Source organism: Festucalex cinctus, chromosome 14 (genome assembly GCF_051991245.1).
Source record: "Festucalex cinctus isolate MCC-2025b chromosome 14, RoL_Fcin_1.0, whole genome shotgun sequence".
In the NCBI taxonomy this organism is placed as follows: domain Eukaryota; kingdom Metazoa; phylum Chordata; class Actinopteri; order Syngnathiformes; family Syngnathidae; genus Festucalex; species Festucalex cinctus.
Window position 1 is genome coordinate 3,968,156 of NC_135424.1, and position 18,646 is coordinate 3,986,801.

The window sequence follows — 18,646 nt, forward strand, 5'->3', positions numbered from 1 at the left end:
GAGGCAGAAGGGTCCATTCAGCCAAATGTTGCGCAGATGGTGACGTGCGGGAACGTGTTCCTGAACCAACCCGTCAACAGGACACACAAAAACAAACATGAATCACCGAGTTGGAAGCAAACGGAAAACTACCATGTAAATATTACAAATGTTGAACTTGTAACGCAAAACGTACAGTATTCGGCTGGTGTTTGATGTTCTTTGGTGGGTTGACATCTTGTGACGGCCCCGGGGCCTGCGCACAAACACTGAGCGGACCTTCGATTAATCCTGCCAATTATTTATTTATTTATCGAATAAAACAATGTCAGTGTTACATAATGAATATAAACCAAAGCAGGATTCTGCGGTCTGCAGACTCGACTCAATTTGTGAAACCCAAATTTCTTTTGTTTTCATCTGTCAATTCATCTCATACGTGAGGTTTTAGAGTTCATTTTTAATGTATTTATTTTGACATGTGTCTCTACAGAAGGAAGAAGGTCAAACGGTTGTTTGAGAATTGTTGACTTTGCTTTGTTACACAATACTTAGTTATGTTTATCTTGCACTTGACTAATACTCCATTTAAAAAACAAAACAAACTGCTAAAAACTAAAGTAAAAGAATTTTTGAAAAAAATAAAAACTAAAACTTGCTGTAAAAGCGAATTACAACTAAGTGATTTAAAAATGCAATAAATAAATCCCCGGTTAGCACGTCTGCTTCACAGCTCTGAAATTCTGGGTTCCACACACTGAGCAGGACTGGCTCCTCCCACATTGCAACAACATGCATGCATGATTGGCTCATCAAGTAGTTGAAATGATCCATAGTTAGTTGTGAATGTGAAAGTTGTTTGTACCCTGTGATTGCGTGACGACCAGGTCCAGGCATAATCCCGCATCTTGCCGAGTCACCAGAAAAAGCCTCCAGATATCCGCCGAACCTTCATGAGCACAAACAAGGTTCAGCAAAGACAAACAAATTGTCCATAGATGTCAAAGATTATGAAGAAATGTTGCCTCTCATGAATTGTCATACATATACATTTTTTTTTTATGCTAGATCATACAGAAGGCTTTGATGCAGCCTCTCAACTGCAAAGAACGGTTGCAGAAATGGTAGTTATTACACAAACGGCCAGCAGGTGGCAGCAGAGCAAAGGAGATCAACCAGGGCCATCTAGAAAAAAAGCCAAATTACTTACAATTTTAAAGATTTGTGAAAACTGATGAAACTTAGCTCTCTTCTAATGCTAATTGCTGCAAAACCGAAACAGATAGAAACATACTTTTTTTTCCTGATGAAAGAAGAGACTTTAATCTTTCTTTTGATAGGTTCCTTTTATAGCAATAGAACAATATTCTGTGGGCCTTGCAAAATCAGTCAAAATCCAGTAAAACAGCCGGGAGCGAACGGGATTGCTTCTGTGAAAATGGCTGGGAGTGAATGAGTTAAGCAAATGCTCTTTTTATTTTAATAAGGCTTTAATCTCAAGTATGGAAAGGCTGACATCCGTGAGGGCAGCAGGAAAAATCCCTACACACCCACTCGTTATATTTTCTCATCATAAATGGAACATATCATGTGTGATATCATTTTTTTATTGGCAGAGTCAAACAAAGCCTTGAGAAAAGACTACAGCTGCTGAGGCTCCATAAATTAATAACCAGTTCATTTTATTAATAATTTTGTGGAAAAAGTGATCTTTCAAACTAACTTTAAACAATATTGTCGATAATATACAAATGAATACATTTCAGATGTTCTAGTAGGCTTTTCTTAATTGGAACTGTTCATAATTCCTTCCAGCTTTTCTAAAGCCCCAATTCAAGCTGAGGACAACCACCATGTTGAACATTATTAATATTATGGCCAAATTATGGCTACATCGGAGCATACAAAACCTCCCAAAACACGTGAGAAAATGTCATAATGCTCTTCTAAATCGCCGATAACGCGAAAAGAAAATATACTTGAGCTTGCAGCAAGAGTGCGGTGTAATCGCTTACCATCAAGGTGTCCGAGTTGATCAATTGTGCGCGATTAATTGCACTTCCCCAAAAAAAGTCTCACGTCGTTAAAGTAGAAGAGCAAACAGCTGAAAGCAAACATGCGCCGCTCCTTTATGATGGCGCACAAGTGTACGTTTCTCATGCCGAGCAACCGCCATGTGACATTTCCGTCATTTATGGCTGCTGAAAGGAGGCGCTCGGATGATTCTATAAATTGTCCCGCGGTTCTGGTCAAGTCAATTGGGAGGTGAACTAAGTCACCATGTGGACCCTCTTGATTGTTGGCGTCGCCATCCTACACAGGGTGCAAGGTATTGTTTGTCCTTTGTGAGTTGTGGTGACGTTTGAGCTGACGGATTGAATACTTATTTGTTGTTTGATAATCAGGTGACGGTGAAGCTAATGATGCTGTGTTGTACAGACCTACAGGTACAGCAACATCACTTTTATACACAACAGGTAGGAATATTTGTTTTTTTTCAAGTGGTACTTTGGGATGAACCTGGTCCAAGCAAGGGGCAGCAACTTTTAGTGTCAAAAGATCAATTTTAGGCCAAATTAATAACCGAAAATCCAGTCTGGAGCCGTAAAATGTTTGCCACAGGAGAGGGACTAAAGAACCACATGTGGCTGCAGAGCCGCAGGTTGCAGACCCTTGACCTAGCCTTTACATTTGAACTTAATTTGACCTTCTGCTCAACCAACTGTGCAACGTTTCAGGACATTTGGCACAACTGGCTGTTCATTGTAGTGAATAGAAGTGATTACTATTACTGACCACAGGGACGATGGTGGCCTCGGCTATTAGTCATGACGTCGGCCTCTGAGGTTCAGGGTTCAAATCTCGGTTCTGGCCACTCCTGTGTGAAGCTCGCATGTTCTTCTTCTCACACATTCCAGCTCAGCAATTTGCCATGTCTTGATTCAACTTTTTAAAATATCTCTTCTCCTAGCGTCACCCTCGTGTCGCTTCCATTGCGGCATGGACCTAGGAAGCTGTTCTTGCACCCACTCATGCAGCTACGGTAGCAGATGTTGTCAAGATTACAACTGTGAGTACCAGACAATGCTTCGAGACATCGTCCCTGGCAGAAATGGGTAAATCCATTCTCTCTCTCAGATTACTGCCGGAACCCGACTTCAGAACCATGGACCACAGGTACTCAAGAACTATCTTGACAATATCTATGATTCAGATCCGTTTGCAAGACGAATGGGAACTAAAATGCTGAGATTCTTCCAGCTCAGGCCTCGTGTCGCTACAACTGTGGCTATCACATGGGGAGCTGTTCCTGCTCGAGCTCATGTCGTTACTATGGCAACTGTTGTCGAGACTACAACTGTGAGTACCAGACAATGCTTAGAGACATCCTTAGTGGTGTCATCCCTGGCAGAAGAAGGTATAGCCATTCTCGCTCTCTTTCTCTCTATCTCAAGATTACTGCCGTAACACGACTCCACAACCATGGACCACAGGTACCCAACAACTAGCTTGACAAAATCTATGATCCAGATCAAAGTTTTCAAGATGAATGGGAACTAAAATGCTGAGATTCTTCCAGCTCAGGCCTCGTGCCGCTACAACTGCGGCTTTCACATGGGAAGCTGTTCCTGCGCCAGCAAGTGCCGGCACTATGGCAATTGTTGCCATGACTACAACTGTAAGTTTTTGTCCCTAAACCAGTGATTCTCTGTGCCAAGAGATTATTGTGATATATCCAAGTTCACTTAATAAGAGAAGTGACTTTTGGCTTTTTGCCTGTCAGGGGTCGCCACAGCATGTCATTCGCATGTAGACTGTTTGTCCCTGTGTCTGAAGTCAGCACATGTTACTCACAAAACGTACAATGGCCCTGACCATGGCGGGGAAACACTGCCCTAAACAACCCGAAAAACTTCTGACAGACATCATCTGGTGCTGAGGTGGTAAATCCAGGTCCAGAAAGTAAAAACCCTGCCACAGTTTGGCTTTAGCCCTGGGTACTAGCTAGTTAGCTCCTTAGCTAGCTCACATGGTGCTAGGAAGCTAGCTAACATCAATGGCCAAAGCTAAAACAGTGGCAGGGTTTTTACTTTCTGGACCTAGATTTGCCACATCATGAAGTGAGTCAAAACTCTTTCTTTCAGATTACTGCGATAGGGTGACTGCACAACCAATGACCACAGGTACTTCCATCGCTATATTTAGACCAAATCATTCATTAAACCAATGAATTTATTGTAATTTGGTGATATTCTTCCAATTGTATTGTCCAGCCTTACCTTCATGTCGCTACAACTGTGGCAGGAACCTGGGAAGCTGTTCCTGCTCCAGTTCGTGCCAGTACTATGGCAGTTGTTGCCCGGACTACTACTGTGAGTTATGATGTCCCTCAAACAACACCATCTTACCACAAAAAAAAAAAAGTGCTGACATCTGTGTGTGTATTTTAAACAGCCCACTGCTACATGACAACTTACATGCCAACCACAGGTAGAATCTTCTGCATGAACGTTCACCGTAAGTTAACACAACAGGGGTGATGAAAATAAATGTGTTGACTTTCAGAAGGGCCTTGCGGAGGTTCCATGTTTGGCTCGGGTGCCTTCTCCAGTCCCAGGCACCCTAATTATTACAATGACAACGCATACTGTGTTTGGCACCTCAGATCTTTGCACAACCAAAGAGTCTTACTGGAATTCTCATACCTGCAGTGAGTGAATATTTGTCTTATATCTTATGGCAAAGGTAGTTGAAAGTCAGGTAAAATCCTTGCAGTTAAACTACCACAAACTACTTGGATCATATATAGTTCAACAGTTGGGACTGTTATTAGGATTACCAGTATGCCAGGATTAGCATTAGAGTAGGGTTAGGGACAGTGTTCGGGGTTGAGTTCGTGTTTGGGTAGAACTAGGGTTTGAGCAGTGTAACTGTCAGACTTTGATCTTTAACTTTGTGGCCTATTTTTGTCATCGTGGATATTATTCAAACAATGGAGTTCATGCTTGGAAAGAGGGCAATAACTTGAAAAGTGTACAAGATCAAGATTATGGAGATCCTGACTGACATTGACCAGTGACGGAACGCTCAGAAAGTTGAAAGTTAAGAATCATGAAAAATCCTCAGTTTATAGAGAAATGTTAATTGTACGTTTGCTTGGACGGATTGTTTTTTTGGCAGATTGCAGAGCTGCTGCAGCTGTGACTACATTACAGTCTACGACGGCCCATCCGTGAGCTCGCGTTTCTTGGGAAAAGTGTGCCATGACAACACCAACAGCAATGATAGCTTAAATTTTTTCTACTCAACCTCCAACCACATGACCGTGGTTTTCCGGAGCGACAGATCGGTGGTCGGGAGAGGATTCCGTGCAGAGTTCACAAGCGCTCTACCGCAGGACTCGGGTAAAATTAAGACTGATGGATCATTGGCTGAACTTTGTTTTGTCCTCAAATGCAACGACTAAAGAGTCATGTGATAGTGGAGTAGCTTGGATGACAAGTGGTCCTTGAACTACTGTAGTTCTTGCTTTTGATTTACTCAACTCAACTCAACTTTATTTATAAAGCGCTTTAAGAACAGGCGTTGCTGTATACAATGTGCTGTACATAAACATCAGTTTTGCAGTAAACAAGAACAAAGCAAACATTTTGAAGTGTGAATACTCTTTAAACCAGGCAAAGTCAACTGCTCCTCGGATGAAATGAGCATCGTGATAGGGCGGAAGTACCTGAACTCGTTGGGCTACGACGGCCACAGTCTCTACCTCAAGGACCAATACTGTCGACCCCAAGTTTTTTCAAAAGATGTGGTCTTCAATTTCCACGTCAACAGCTGTGGCACCAGTCGAAAGGTAGACAGAAGATCTGTGAGAGGGTGATCATTAACAACCTGCAATTAAAGCCCATAAATTAATGTTTCAGTTTGAGAACGGCAGAGTGGTGTACACCAACACGTTGCGTGGCTACACGTCCAGCCATGGCGACATCACTCGCAAGGCCAACTTAAAAATCGATGTGGTGTGTCGGATGGATCAATACTCGGTGGCGCAGATTATGTACCTGGCACAGAATCACGATAACACCAGCATCACGGGTACAGGAATGTTCAACACTACCATGGACTTCTACACCACCAGCAGCTTCTCCTACAAGGCAGAAAAACTTCAGTTTCATCGAGCCGTAACACCACTCCAGTTATTAATGTGTATCTTGATGCTCTCCTTCACCAGGTGACTGAATTCCCATACAGGGTTTCTCTCAACCAGGACCTCTACGTCCAGGTGGACCTGAGGGACAGTAGTGTGGGGAGCTACCTGGATATTTTCATTGATACATGTGTAGCCTCACCATCCGCCTCAGATTTCCAACCAACAACCTATTACCTGGTCCGCAACGGGTAAGACCAGCACCCTTTGGCTCAATCACAAACGAACTCAGATGTCTCAAGCCAGAATCGGCAACGTAACCACTGCTCGGCCATTTTACGACAGCGGACTGCTCTGGTTTTCTGTGCTGTTGTCTGTGGTAAATTGGATGATTTATTCACAGAAATAGTCGGAACGTGCTGAATTCTTGACAGGTTTACAAATGGATGGGCTTATTACAAATTTTAACATCGCTAAATCGTTTGTTTTTTTTAAAGGCGGCATAGTTGTTTGTGTCATATCTAACAACAAAAATGAAAATCAGTTGAAAATTTGGGATTTGAGCAAACTCAGCTATTTTTAAAGTCTGTGCTCCATAATGTTGTGACTTGTGAGTGAACGAGCAGCCTTGTCCCGCTGTTTCTTCCCACTGGCTCACAGAGCGGATGAGCCATCTAGTGTTCAGATCTGTTAGATCTCACATCATTTTGTCTTTTTCCTGCTACTCAAAGCCTTAGCTCAAAATTGCCAAGTTTTAACAGGAGCGTCAAATATTGCCTAATTTCTGGTATGCTGCCCCCTGGTGTTTTGGAGTGTAACACATTTTCACAACTGACACATTTTCACAGCAGTAAAAAGAGCCAGAATCCAAAATTAAGCTACACTCCTGTCAACACACCTTTAACACGACCACAATATAGCACAATAATTCTGTCACATGGTCTGTTTCCCCATGCAGGTGTCCCATAGATAACACCTATCAGTCATATGTCAGTGGCAGCTACCGCTACGCTCGGTTCTCCTTCAAGGCATTCCAGTTCTTACGGCACGCTGAGCAGGTTTACATCCAGTGCAAGGTCCTCGTATGTCAAGACAACGACTGGAACTCCCGCTGCCGCCGCGGCTGCCAGAAGCGCAGAACCAGAGACGTGGGCGCCAAACACAAGAGCCAGACTCTAGTCCTGGGTCCCATCCAGCTTATTGGTGTGTAGCACTTTAGTTGGATACCGAGAAATGAACACAGCACATCATGACATTTTCCATGCTTGTCTTTTCTTGTCCTTAGACCCTGACAAGGAGGAAAAGGGAGCGGCAAAAGAGGATGCAGTTTAACAAGATCATCTTCACTTAAACTAATAATAATCATTAATGAAATTCAAACATACTCACCTTTGATTAAAAGCTGCAAGAAAGACAATCTGTTATTTTTCTTTACATTTCCACCCAGTAGATCATATCAGTTAGAAAAACACTTTTACTTATAAATTATCTCAACAAATTAGCATCCACAAGGATGAAAGTTTTTTTTTTTTTTTTTTGACACAAACATTACCCATGAAGTGACAACACAGTGACGACATAAGGCATCGTTCTCTCCTTGTGCTGCTAGGCACATAGTTGGTTACGACTGTACACACGTTTCTTGGCCACAGACAACCGTACCCGACGCACTGGACAAACTTGATAATGTGGGACAATTCAGTGAGGTAAACACATACCGACAACTTGTGCAATGCTTACGATCGCGATAATCAATCGGAAAAACAAAACAAAACTAGTTTAAACACTCCTTAGTTTTGACAGAAACAGGATAGCAAATTAGAAGCAAATATGGTGACGCGACCTTTAGCTGTTAGGCCTACGTGGCACGCAAATGAAATGTTTAGTGAAGTCAACCCCAAGTATAAATACATTTAAATATATAAGTTTAGTTTTTTTTCTTTTCTTTTTTTTTACCATTCCTGTGATTGAGGTCTTATATGCATTTTTAATATAAAATTTCACAGTCTTTTAGTAAGTTACCAGACAAGCTAACTGTTAGCTTAGTTTCATCTACTTTGACTACTACTCCGCCAAAGTTGAATGGAGGAAACACCTTGAATCCAAAAGGCTTCTTTAGTTGTAATTTTTTTCGGTGTGGAGTCCCCCGAGACTGTTTTGTTGTTGCCAACCAATCATTCACTGCAAAGTGAAAAAGCCTTTTGGATTCAAGGTGTGCCTACAGCACATTTAACTTGTGCAGATTACCTGGATGACTTAAGAATCGACACAAATGTCACAAAGTCGGTATATGTGTACCCCGCACTAAATATTCTTTTTGTAATACACCGAACATCAAATCAACCACCTACAATACAATATGCAATAAATATTCAGGGGGGAACAAAGCACCAGGCAAAGTGGGATACATTTTGGGGAATTGCTTATCACCAAGGGTGTAAGGCCATGGGGATACGCTTCTTAAAGTGACTTCAGACAATAGCAAGACGTTCCGTGTATTAAGTTACTCAAAGGAAGTTAAGTTTCCTGGCGGCCCCTGGTGAAGTGTGTTCGGGAACTACAGTACATTAAAAGTTAAAACCGGTGCTTAAAATCCAGATGACACCTCAACGGCTGACCGGGCAGTTAAAACATTGGTCCACGTTCATCCTGCGGTGCAACTGGAATCGACTCCAAAGGGTCGTAGCAGCATTCATGAAAGAGGATTTTAGCAAATAAAAGCAGATACTTTTGACTCTTTGCTATTTCACTCACAAAAGTCGAAATGTCAGGAGGCACTGCAAATAAATACTGGCATTATTTCAACACCACATCACTTTTAACGCATTCACTGCCATTGACGGCTATATAAGTTAAAAATCCATCTTAACTGAGCTGGCAGTGAACGAGTTATAACAATGTCGTGTTAGTCAGGCAACCATAAAGGTTTACCTCGAGAAGACTTGAGGCTACATCCTGAAATATATATTTAAAAAAAAAATCTGTGTTGTATCGTTTGAATTATATAAAGGAGTGTTTAGGACACATGAAAAAAAGTGAGGGGGAGTAGTCAAAGTTTTGTAGTAATCGTATTTCATTAAAAAAAAAGTTGCAATATTATGATAATATTAATACTGTAATAGGAAATTTGCACAAACACTAAACTGTCTATATGATTACATTATTCTCATGTTATTACTATTTGTTTTTCTACATCAAACAAATATTTTATTTTTATTTAAATAAAGACGTCCGTCAATTGACATTTTCTCAGAAAATGATCATTGTTCATAATATTCAGACTCATAGAATTACAACTTCCTCCTTGTAAAATTATAATTTTTGCAATACAAATTTGGGCCTAAAATTATGACTATTATTAATTCAATCTCTGGTGTAATAACCTTATTTATTGGTTGATTGAATTATTTTTTATTTTATTATCTGTTCTTATTGCTGCTGGACGTGTAAATTTCCCAGAGGGAGCCATCCCAAAGGGATCAATAAAGTCAAGTCTCAGTCTCTCAGTCTTAAAATAAGCTTTTCTTTTCATATTTTGACTATTTGTGAATCTGCAAGTGACTTTTTGCTTACCACTTCAGTTCTGTGTTGCTATAATACTGCAACTTTTTTCCCCCCAAATAATATCATAGCGTTAGTCTCATAAAATTTTGAAAATATAAATTATACACTTACAAATGTATCCCCATAGAATTCCGACATGTGGCCCTATGACTCCTTCATAGAATTCAGACTTCATCCTCCGATCGTGGAATCCATCTCAATGCTGACATCTTCCCTGAAGGCAAAATGCTACATCAAGGCCGAAGGGGGGAGGGAAAAAATAAAATACAATCAATAAATAAAGATCCTGTAAAGTTCTTAAAATCCGTCACTTGTGCTGGCCACGAGCAAAGTGGCAGGCAAAGTCGTACTTGCTGCGGCACTTGTGGCCGCAGATGTTGCACTGGAACGGGTTCTCGTAGCCGTGGCAGCCCATGTGGATTGTGTAGAGGATGTTGTCGGGGAAGTAGATGTCGCAGTGCTGGCAGCGATGCGGCACACGGTGGGGGGACTGCAGAGGGGTCGATTGGTTGGGCGCCGGCGTGCCGGGCTGACTGTTGGTCACGCTGGGGGTGCTGGTGTGCCCGCTGTCCCCTGCCGGGCTGCAGCTGCTGAGCTGAGGCGGGGCTCGCGGCTCAGGGGTGATCGGTGAAGAGGACGTGAGCGGACGCTGGATCAGGGGGGGCTTGTCGTCCGCGATGGATTCTGCTCCCGGGGACGTGGGAGGATGGAGTGAAGAAGGGAGGCTGGCGCACTGGCCTGCCAGGGCGGAGAGCTGGTTGAGGGGGTTCTCCATGATCAGATTGGAACGAAGGCGGGTTTGAATCTCCTCCTCGCCCGCGCCGTCGTCATAAGCCTCCCGCAGGAGATCGCGGGAGCAGTCGCCCACGTCGCAGGCCCTGGGCGTCGTCGCGGGGGCCATGAGGAGGCGGCGGCTGTAGCCGAGCGAGCCGGCTTTCTTTTGCAGCACGCTCAGCATCTTCTTGTGCGACAACGTGCGGGTGTCCTTTTTCGGGACCAGTTTGTGGCGCCGGCGGCGGTGGTGCGACAGGTTGCTGCGGTCGCTGCAGCAGAAGGAGCACAGCTCGCACTTGTACGGCTTCTCGCCCGTGTGCGAGCGCATGTGGGCCTCCAGGTGGCGCTCGTAGGCTGAGGCGAATGGGCACAGGTGGCAGCGGTGGGGTTTCTCTCCTGGTGGATGGAGGAAACAAGCTTCAAAGCAGCTGCAGTTATTAAAAATAAATAAAGTTTAAATAGGAGTGTAATTCAACTGTAGCCCGAACCTGTGTGCATCCGAATGTGCTCAACGAGCCTCGCTGTGCCTCGGGTGGCATAGTTGCAGTACAGGCACTTGAGTTTGCCGTCGAAAGTTCTCTCAAAACCGTCCACCAACAACCCCGAGCCGTCCTCAAGGGACATGTCCACCGCCGGGTGGTCCAGCCCATTTTGACTGCAGTCTTTGCATGGAGGGATAAGCAGTCAGCAATTTGCAAGCACACCGACTTGAAAATGTCTTTAGACAACAACCTAGCATGTATAACTATTTGCTGAAAAACTGACTTATACATGTATTTGTGTGGCAATTCCTTTGCTCCATCTAAGGTCACAATGTTAGAGGAATAAAAGCTATTTTTGAAGATACATTCCAAGGAAAAATAGGTTAATTTGCAAGTAACATACCATAAATGGGGCTAATATTTGCTAATCTTGGCCTGTAACAACCAGGAAGAGCAAAGGCTCACTCTCATAAGATCAGTCATCACAAGACTGACTCTTGAGAAAACGGAATAAACGTCAACATTACCAGCTGGTAGTTCATCGGCCTCCTTGACGCCGCTGACGGAGCCCGATATCATGTTGACATGTTGGGTCTGCTGGCTCAGATACTCCTGGAAATCCTTCACGAAGTCCAGCGTGTCTGGCTTTTCCTCGCCCATTGAAAGCAAGGAATGGCAAAATCCAACACTGCAACATTTTCAAAAGGATACACCAGTATATGTTTGTAAACAGTAGACTCTGTGGTACTTTCAGATGGTAATTTTTATTTAAATTTATCCCTTGGAAGCAATTTAACTCATGTAATTTCTACTTTTCAACTGACACCTCATAAATTAAAACTACAACGATATAGAAGAAGGCTAAAATTAACATTCAAGCCATATATTACAGTACTTGCACCTAAATGAGTCAAGTAGAGGAATAGTATCCTTTGTAAAGCAAGCTCCTGAATAATTATATACTTACATCCGTTTTATTTGCTTGTTTGGAAAATCCAGGCCAGTAATAAAACGAAATGTAAACACCTGCAGCGTGTCCAGTCGGAGAATGCTACACACCCCTTCCCATCACCGCCATGTTGACACCTCAGGTGAGTACGTTGACAGCTAACGTTAGCATGAGGCTGACTCAAGCATCTTTTTTTTTCAGCGGGAGCGCCGGTTTCTTCTTGATAGCGTCATTGTCGCTCTTCCTTCTCGCGTACAGTTGAATTCTGCTGAAATGTCCCCACTGTGGGACGTGCTTAAGTCCGTTACCCCCGTTGAATATCACGTGAAGAGCCCAAGATGCTAAATCAAAACAATAACGATGGTTTTTGGGGTGAAAGTTCACAGAGTTGTGCTTTGGAGAAAATGGTCCGACCGCCATACGAATGATCCTAGTATACACGTTCCGACTACTAAACCAGATACACTACTCATTAAAATGTCGACATAAATTCATACATAAGATTCACTCTTGTTTTATTTTAGAAATCAATACCGTCCCGACAATCGTAGTGATGGCCCAATTAAGCTTTTATGGAGCAATGAAGCAATTGAATTGTTTTGAAAAAAGGGTTCCTTTCTTGAATCATCGGTTACAGTGACCTCTTCTGGCAAAAACATGGCAGCAGTGAATAGAAAATACAGTACTGTATTTGACTTCACACATAAAGGTTGATGAATGTATGTACTGTGTTATTAATGAGAGCGTTCTTGTAAAATAATTTAAAAAGGGCATAGTTTGGAATCTGTGTTTTTTTGTTTGTTTTTTTAGGCACATTATTTTTGTTGACTTTTTTTGTTTTTGCTTTTGACTTTTTCACGTTTGGAAAATTATCAATCACTCAACTCAACTCAATCACAAGAAAGAAATGACGCTGGTGTGCATTAAATAGCTTTTTTTTTTTTGGCATTGGAACAGATATAGAGTTAGGGTAAGTGTCAAAAACATGGTAAACATGCCAATTGCATTTTCCTCTTCACTAATTCAAACAAACATTTTCAAATAATTGTGTTAATTTTATCTAACCTCAACGAGTTTTTTTTTTTTTTTTTTTTTTACTGCAAGCTTTTTCTTTATTACTTCATATGCGAAACATCCTTCACCGCCCCACTGACTAATTAGCTAACTGACCCATTCACATTCACATTCAACAACAACAACAACAACCTCTTCTTTATTTGTGGTTACAACCAGTAGACACAAGATGGCGCACATGTCTTGATGGTGAAACATCAGTTGAAACTCCACAATCCATCTGTCTGTCCTCCATCCCCAATGTGCACAGGAAGCTCTTTGGGAGATACATGATCAATATTGATCAACGATATTATTATTACACACATCACCAGCATGCACATTCACGTGCTAGCGGGAGACATTTTAGCAGCCAATTAGCATCAGTTCCCAAACAGCCTGTCCGCACTTATGTTATTTTATTGCAATTTAATTATGCACAGGTTTCCAGCAGGCCCCGGATCCTGCTGAATAATTTACACAAAATGATTTGTTAGCGAGACGGGACGGAACCTGCTCTAATTTGGTTCAATATGCAATATATATTGCACTGCTGGATTTGTTCATATGCACTAAAGTGGGCTGATGCTGGTTGACTTCCAAGTTGATCAAATATCACAAGATGACCATAAAATGAATTATATATATATATATATGTATATATGCTGAATTTTCTTGAATCAAAATATAGAAAAAAGTGCAAATGTTATAAGCAAAACTGTACCTACATAATTGTGGGAATGTTGAAGCAGTATTTGCACAATTTTGCCTTTAATATGAACTTTTCCCCATTCATTTTCAATGGGACAGACATTGAACTTTTTCTAAGTATCACTTTCCACGCCATCATCATCATTACCAGGTGTCTGATGCTGCTCGGTGGCACAGTTGGTAAAGCGCATTCATTGTCCAGTAATCAGGAGGTTATAATTTCATAATTTATCTCTCAATTTACTTCATAAACATTCCACATGCGTTCAAATCTTAGCATTCAGCTATTAGCATTCAGCTTTCAGCATTCCCACGCAATTACTCGATAAATTGCACTTAGTCTAATGGTGAAATCAAGCTGTATTTTACATAAAATGTGCACCAAACTGAAAGTTGTTAACTGTTGTGAAAGATGAAATGCAGATGAATGGAACTTAATTTTTTTTTTTTTTTTTTTTTTAAATACAACTGAACTGTAATAGGCCAGTGATTCATTAGCTAACCACTAGAGGGAAACAAGGTCCTGTATTTCTTCGCAAGACAAGCAATGCATTAATCTGTATTACAATAAACACCATCTCTATAATGTCAATTTGAATTTCATTCATTGTTCAGATGTAATTGTCGCCTCAAATTGGAATTAAATGTGGAGAAGTGGCCTCCTTAAAGCGCGGCATTATTTATTTATTTTTTTTGTTGGGATCATTGGAAGATTATCCGCGTGTAAAAGCTTTTTAAAATCCCACACAAGTGCGGCCCATAGTAACGGCGGACAGGCGGAAAAGGTGAAGGGGGGATTAGACGGGAGACTGTTTCTTTCTTGGGAGTCTCCATGTGGAGCATTTGGAAAAAAAGAGCCGAGAGTGTGTGCGTGTGAGCATAAAGGAGGTATATATGAAGCTTTTCTTTCCTCTCACCACTTAATTTCCTCGCAGGCGCGCCCGGCCGCTTTGTCATGAATGTAATTGCCGCCTTTGATGAGCACGCTATTATCCTGATCGCACTTTACATGGGCAAACAAGACTGCCCCCTCCGTCCACCTCCACCTCCCATTTAACTCGCCAACGACTAACCCCACCCCCCTCCTCTCGTCCCGGCCTTGTCTTGCCCAATTATGCGAGGGAACAAGTGGCTTTTCATAAAGCCGGCGTGTCTCCCTTGATTGGCGGGGCTTGGAGCCTGCCACATGTTGGACAAAAGGGACAGATTAGATGCGATATAGGCGCAGCAAAAAAAACCAATTTCCTTGATTAATTTCCTGAGTATCTCGCAGAAGAGGCCCCCCAAGCCCCCCGAAAGGCAAACTTTTATCTCTTGATGGACAGACGGACATTTTATTGACCTTAGTTTGACCACAGCTGTCTGCTCCTTAAGGCGGCCGAGAGAGAAACGTTCCACTTGAGTAAAGCGACACACGATGGGTTTATTATTTTTTTTCCTCATAAGAAATCGAGGACGAACGGCGTCTTTCTAACTGACTGACTCCCGAACACAAAGACATAAGAGTGCTAAACAGCCGTTTGATAATAGCGGCAGTGAATAGATATGATAGGACTTTATGAGGCATTGCGCCATAAATCCGCCGTCAGCCAGGAAGTGTTCCTCCGACTACCTTATTACACTTTTCAAGCACCACTTGACAAACAAACACATGACACAAGCAGGAGCGATTCCTTCCAACGTGGCTGAAACATCGGCAACAATCAGGCGCGCTAGCTGTCGCCAGTGACAAATTAGACTATTAATCCTCACAGATTCTTAAAATGGATTCATAACCAGGTCTCTCAGTCTGGTTTTGTAAACCATTTCCGGAGTGATGGATTGCTTATCAATTGGTTTGATTATTAGCGTAGAGAAAGGCTGTTATTAGTTTCACAAGTAGGCAGCATGGTGGGTTAGCAGTTAGCACGTTGTGAACGATTTGAAAATATTCCATTTGTGATTTATTTTTACCTGAAAGGGGAAGTCAACAATTTTCTTGACAATAATATGATCTAAACAAAAAAAATCTGATTAATATTGCATTTGTGGAACACCAATTAAGCAGCAAAATCCACCTGGCTATCCATCTCAGGGGGTGGCCATTTTGCCACTTGCTGAGAATGACATCACAGTTTCTAGTTTCTAATGACATCACAGTAGACACTATTAAAGTAAATACAAAAAATCATATTTGTTCATCCCTCGTTGGTTTATTGTCAGCCAAAGATTTCTTCCACATTCCAAAGAGATGTACATGAAATTCCTAAGTGTGAATGTGAGTGGTTTTCTATACGTGCAACACCTCTGACTCAAAGCCAGCTGGGATAGACTGCAGCTGCACTCACCAACCACCCTTATGAGCACAAGTGTTAACAGAAAAATGGATGGATGGATATATCCAAGTCATAATCACACTCGGCTTGACGGATGCCCTTTTTGTGTCCGCCTGACTGTGGAAGCTTTATGCCGCCACAAACAGGTTTCCATCCGGAGCCAGTCACGGCGCTAAAAAAAAAAAAAAAAAATTGACCGATATTTTTTACCCAGGTGGCATTGTAGGAGTATTTATTCGACGCCCCGGCAAGCAAAAGCGGCAGCTACAAATAAAGAAGATGGCATCGTCGCTATTGACCGCTCAGCGACTCGAAATGAAGTGTCCGGCGGTGAGTTATCGCGGTCAAACGTCATTTGTACGGCCGCAAAAGTGGCGTCATTTTTCGCCGCCCCCCCAACCACCGCCACCTGCACTAACCCCCCAACTCCCTAACGCTTGTCATTCTGTGGCTGTAGCTCATCGTCCTGACTGATGCGTGCGAACGCACAGTTGCCCTAATACCGCGTTTCACTCGCACCCTCAACAGGGCCCGTAATGGATGAGCCTGTCGTCCTGATGATAATATAGTGCGTCCACTAGCCCGTCCACACAGGCCAGTGGATCGCTGGTGCAGGTCACGTGAACGACTCACTTGTGGGGTTACTTTCTCTTCTTCTTCACCAACGCAAATAAGAATATTTTATTATTTGCCACTGTTAGTCATTTATGGCAATCATATATTGTCTTGCCTTTTGAATATTTAAATGACAAGTCAAGGCAGCTATATTTATATAGCGCATTTCATATATTAGTTTAAAGGGAAAAGAATTGAGGATATTAAAGGGAAAATAATTTAAAACATAAAAAACGTTTTTTAATCATAATCACATGACTTGAATAGTTAACTCACGATTAATTGCAAATTTTATATCTGTTCTAAATACACAAAATGTACAATATTTTTTTCTAGGTTTCATACTGTTAACATAAGAGTGGAAAAAAATGTTAAACTAATAGAAATATGGCTGCATTTTTTAGTCATTGATACAGAAAATTTCACAAAAATAAAATTGAGTTAAACTTAAAACTGTACGGCAAAAAAACGAGTGTGATATTGATTTGTGTTGAGGTCATTTTTCTGCCACGAGATGGCATAATTGCATTTGTAAGACGGTGACGGCTCTTTTCATATTATCTATAATAATAATAATAATATAATAATTATAATATTATTAGATTATTATCATATATCTAATCATTAACATGAAATAACTTGTGAATTTCTGCGCATTTTTAATACTGCAAAATACAACTTGACCCCAGTCTCCGCAAATATATGCATTATTATTGCTAAATTTTGAGACAGACATGTTTGCTGCATTGCGACTGGAATCCCCCCTACAGCCTTTCCAAGTAAGAGGCGGACATTAATTGTGCATACAAAAAAAAAAAAAAAAATAGGAACTATAAATGAACTCAAAATTAACACACTCATTTTGACACCCCTAAAAAAAACAGATGAATTTAAGAGATTTAAAAGCAAAGTGTTCTTGTTTACTGCAAAACTAATGTTTATGTACAGCACTTTGTATACAGCAACGCCTGTTCTTAAAGCGCTTTATAAATAAATATGAGTTGAGTTAATTTAACGACAAATATTCTTCACAAGTCGCACGTGAGTAAAACATAGAATAAAATCTGAACTTTTGTGGCACAAAAAAAAAAAAAAAAAACATTTTATGCCAGCTAAATATGTATTGACTCAGTTTAACTGCCGTGCACCACAACTCAGTACGAACAGTAGCTCATTTGATATTACATACAGCAGCTAGTATCGTTCATCTGATATGAGATGAATGCCCCTAATTACCACGCAAAGATTTTGAATGTATTGAACAAAAATCCACCGTCGAGCTAATGTGAGTTAAAGTTTGAGATTAATGAAGGAGCCCGTTCTCCCGAGATTATTGATCAAACGCAATCTGGGCGGGAATGATTTCCCAGGCTTCCCCTGCTGTAATATTAGCAATGCATCAACATCACGAGACAAAAATGGTCCCGTGTCCTTGGAGCGCCCACGGCGTACGGCTGGAAAACGAACTCCGCTCTTCGTACGGACCCGTTCAAGAAGTTATTGAGTCCGTCCTTGGTAGCAAAGTGACAGGGCAGGATTCTCAGATCGTTCATAAAATGCTTTCGAGGTTTTCGTTTTTGAGTTCCAATTCTTACATTTAAAATGGAATTTAGGGCTGTGCAATTAATCAAATTCAATTACAATTTCAATTATTACATTCAACAATTACAAAAATCATCATGATTTACATTTTTAAAACTTTTAAAATAACTAATAAATTTTATTTCATCCAAAACTTGCATAATTAGTGTTTCAAATAATAATAATAATATTTTTTTTTCTTTAACATTTAAAAATGTTCTTATTTTGTGCCAAAAAAAAAAATCATCCTTCTACACTCCAACTTCAAGTTTTTGCAAACATAAATACATAAATATATATTTTTATAAATATAGTGTATATGATTATAAATTCTGTTTGGTCCAAAAGGAACTTACATAATTATAGTGTATATATATATGTTTTAATTGGTCTTAATATTTTTAATTGTGTAAACATTTCCTTTTTTCTTTTTTAATTATTTTTTTGTTTGTTTATTTTGTGAAATAAATGATCA

At 41.1% G+C, this 18,646-nt stretch overlaps 2 protein-coding genes across 7 annotated transcripts in view; one reads left to right on the top strand and one right to left on the bottom strand.

Annotated features, from left to right (window-relative positions):
* Positions 1-7: 7 nt before the first annotated feature.
* The window catches only part of ikzf5 (IKAROS family zinc finger 5), a 133,794-nt gene continuing 115,155 nt past the window's right edge, over positions 8-18,646 (bottom strand). The window contains exons 1-8 of one of the 3 annotated variants that reach the window (XR_013278598.1): positions 11,915-12,473; positions 11,475-11,635; positions 10,954-11,127; positions 6,042-10,861; positions 5,711-5,871; positions 845-928; positions 176-270; positions 8-60 (exon numbers count right to left, since the gene is read on the bottom strand). Coding sequence is in view for 1 of the 3 variants with exons in the window: in XM_077496388.1 (XP_077352514.1) it covers positions 9,999-10,861; positions 10,954-11,127; positions 11,475-11,607 (1,170 nt within the window). In the remaining 2 variants the exon portion in view is untranslated. Of the gene's footprint in view, positions 61-175; positions 271-844; positions 929-5,710; positions 5,872-5,920; positions 10,862-10,953; positions 11,128-11,474; positions 11,636-11,914; positions 12,474-18,646 lie in introns of those variants that run through there. The other 2 variants (XR_013278599.1, XM_077496388.1) reach the window with 2 other exon arrangements.
* Positions 2,141-7,544, top strand: cuzd1.1 (CUB and zona pellucida-like domains 1, tandem duplicate 1). 4 transcript variants are annotated; one of them, XM_077496382.1, is made up of 17 exons: positions 2,141-2,308; positions 2,385-2,456; positions 2,951-3,049; positions 3,118-3,156; positions 3,241-3,339; positions 3,435-3,473; positions 3,560-3,658; positions 4,125-4,163; positions 4,254-4,352; positions 4,435-4,470; positions 4,546-4,690; positions 5,161-5,384; positions 5,658-5,833; positions 5,904-6,134; positions 6,212-6,378; positions 7,086-7,330; positions 7,413-7,544. In XM_077496382.1, the coding sequence occupies exons 1-17, from the start codon at positions 2,260-2,262 to the stop codon at positions 7,457-7,459; spliced, it is 1,905 nt and encodes a 634-aa protein (XP_077352508.1). In that variant the 5' UTR covers positions 2,141-2,259; the 3' UTR covers positions 7,460-7,544. The 4 variants fall into 4 exon arrangements, with proteins under 4 accessions (XP_077352508.1, XP_077352509.1, XP_077352510.1 ...); XM_077496383.1 differs by having other exon boundaries at positions 4,549-4,690; XM_077496384.1 differs by having other exon boundaries at positions 2,385-2,426.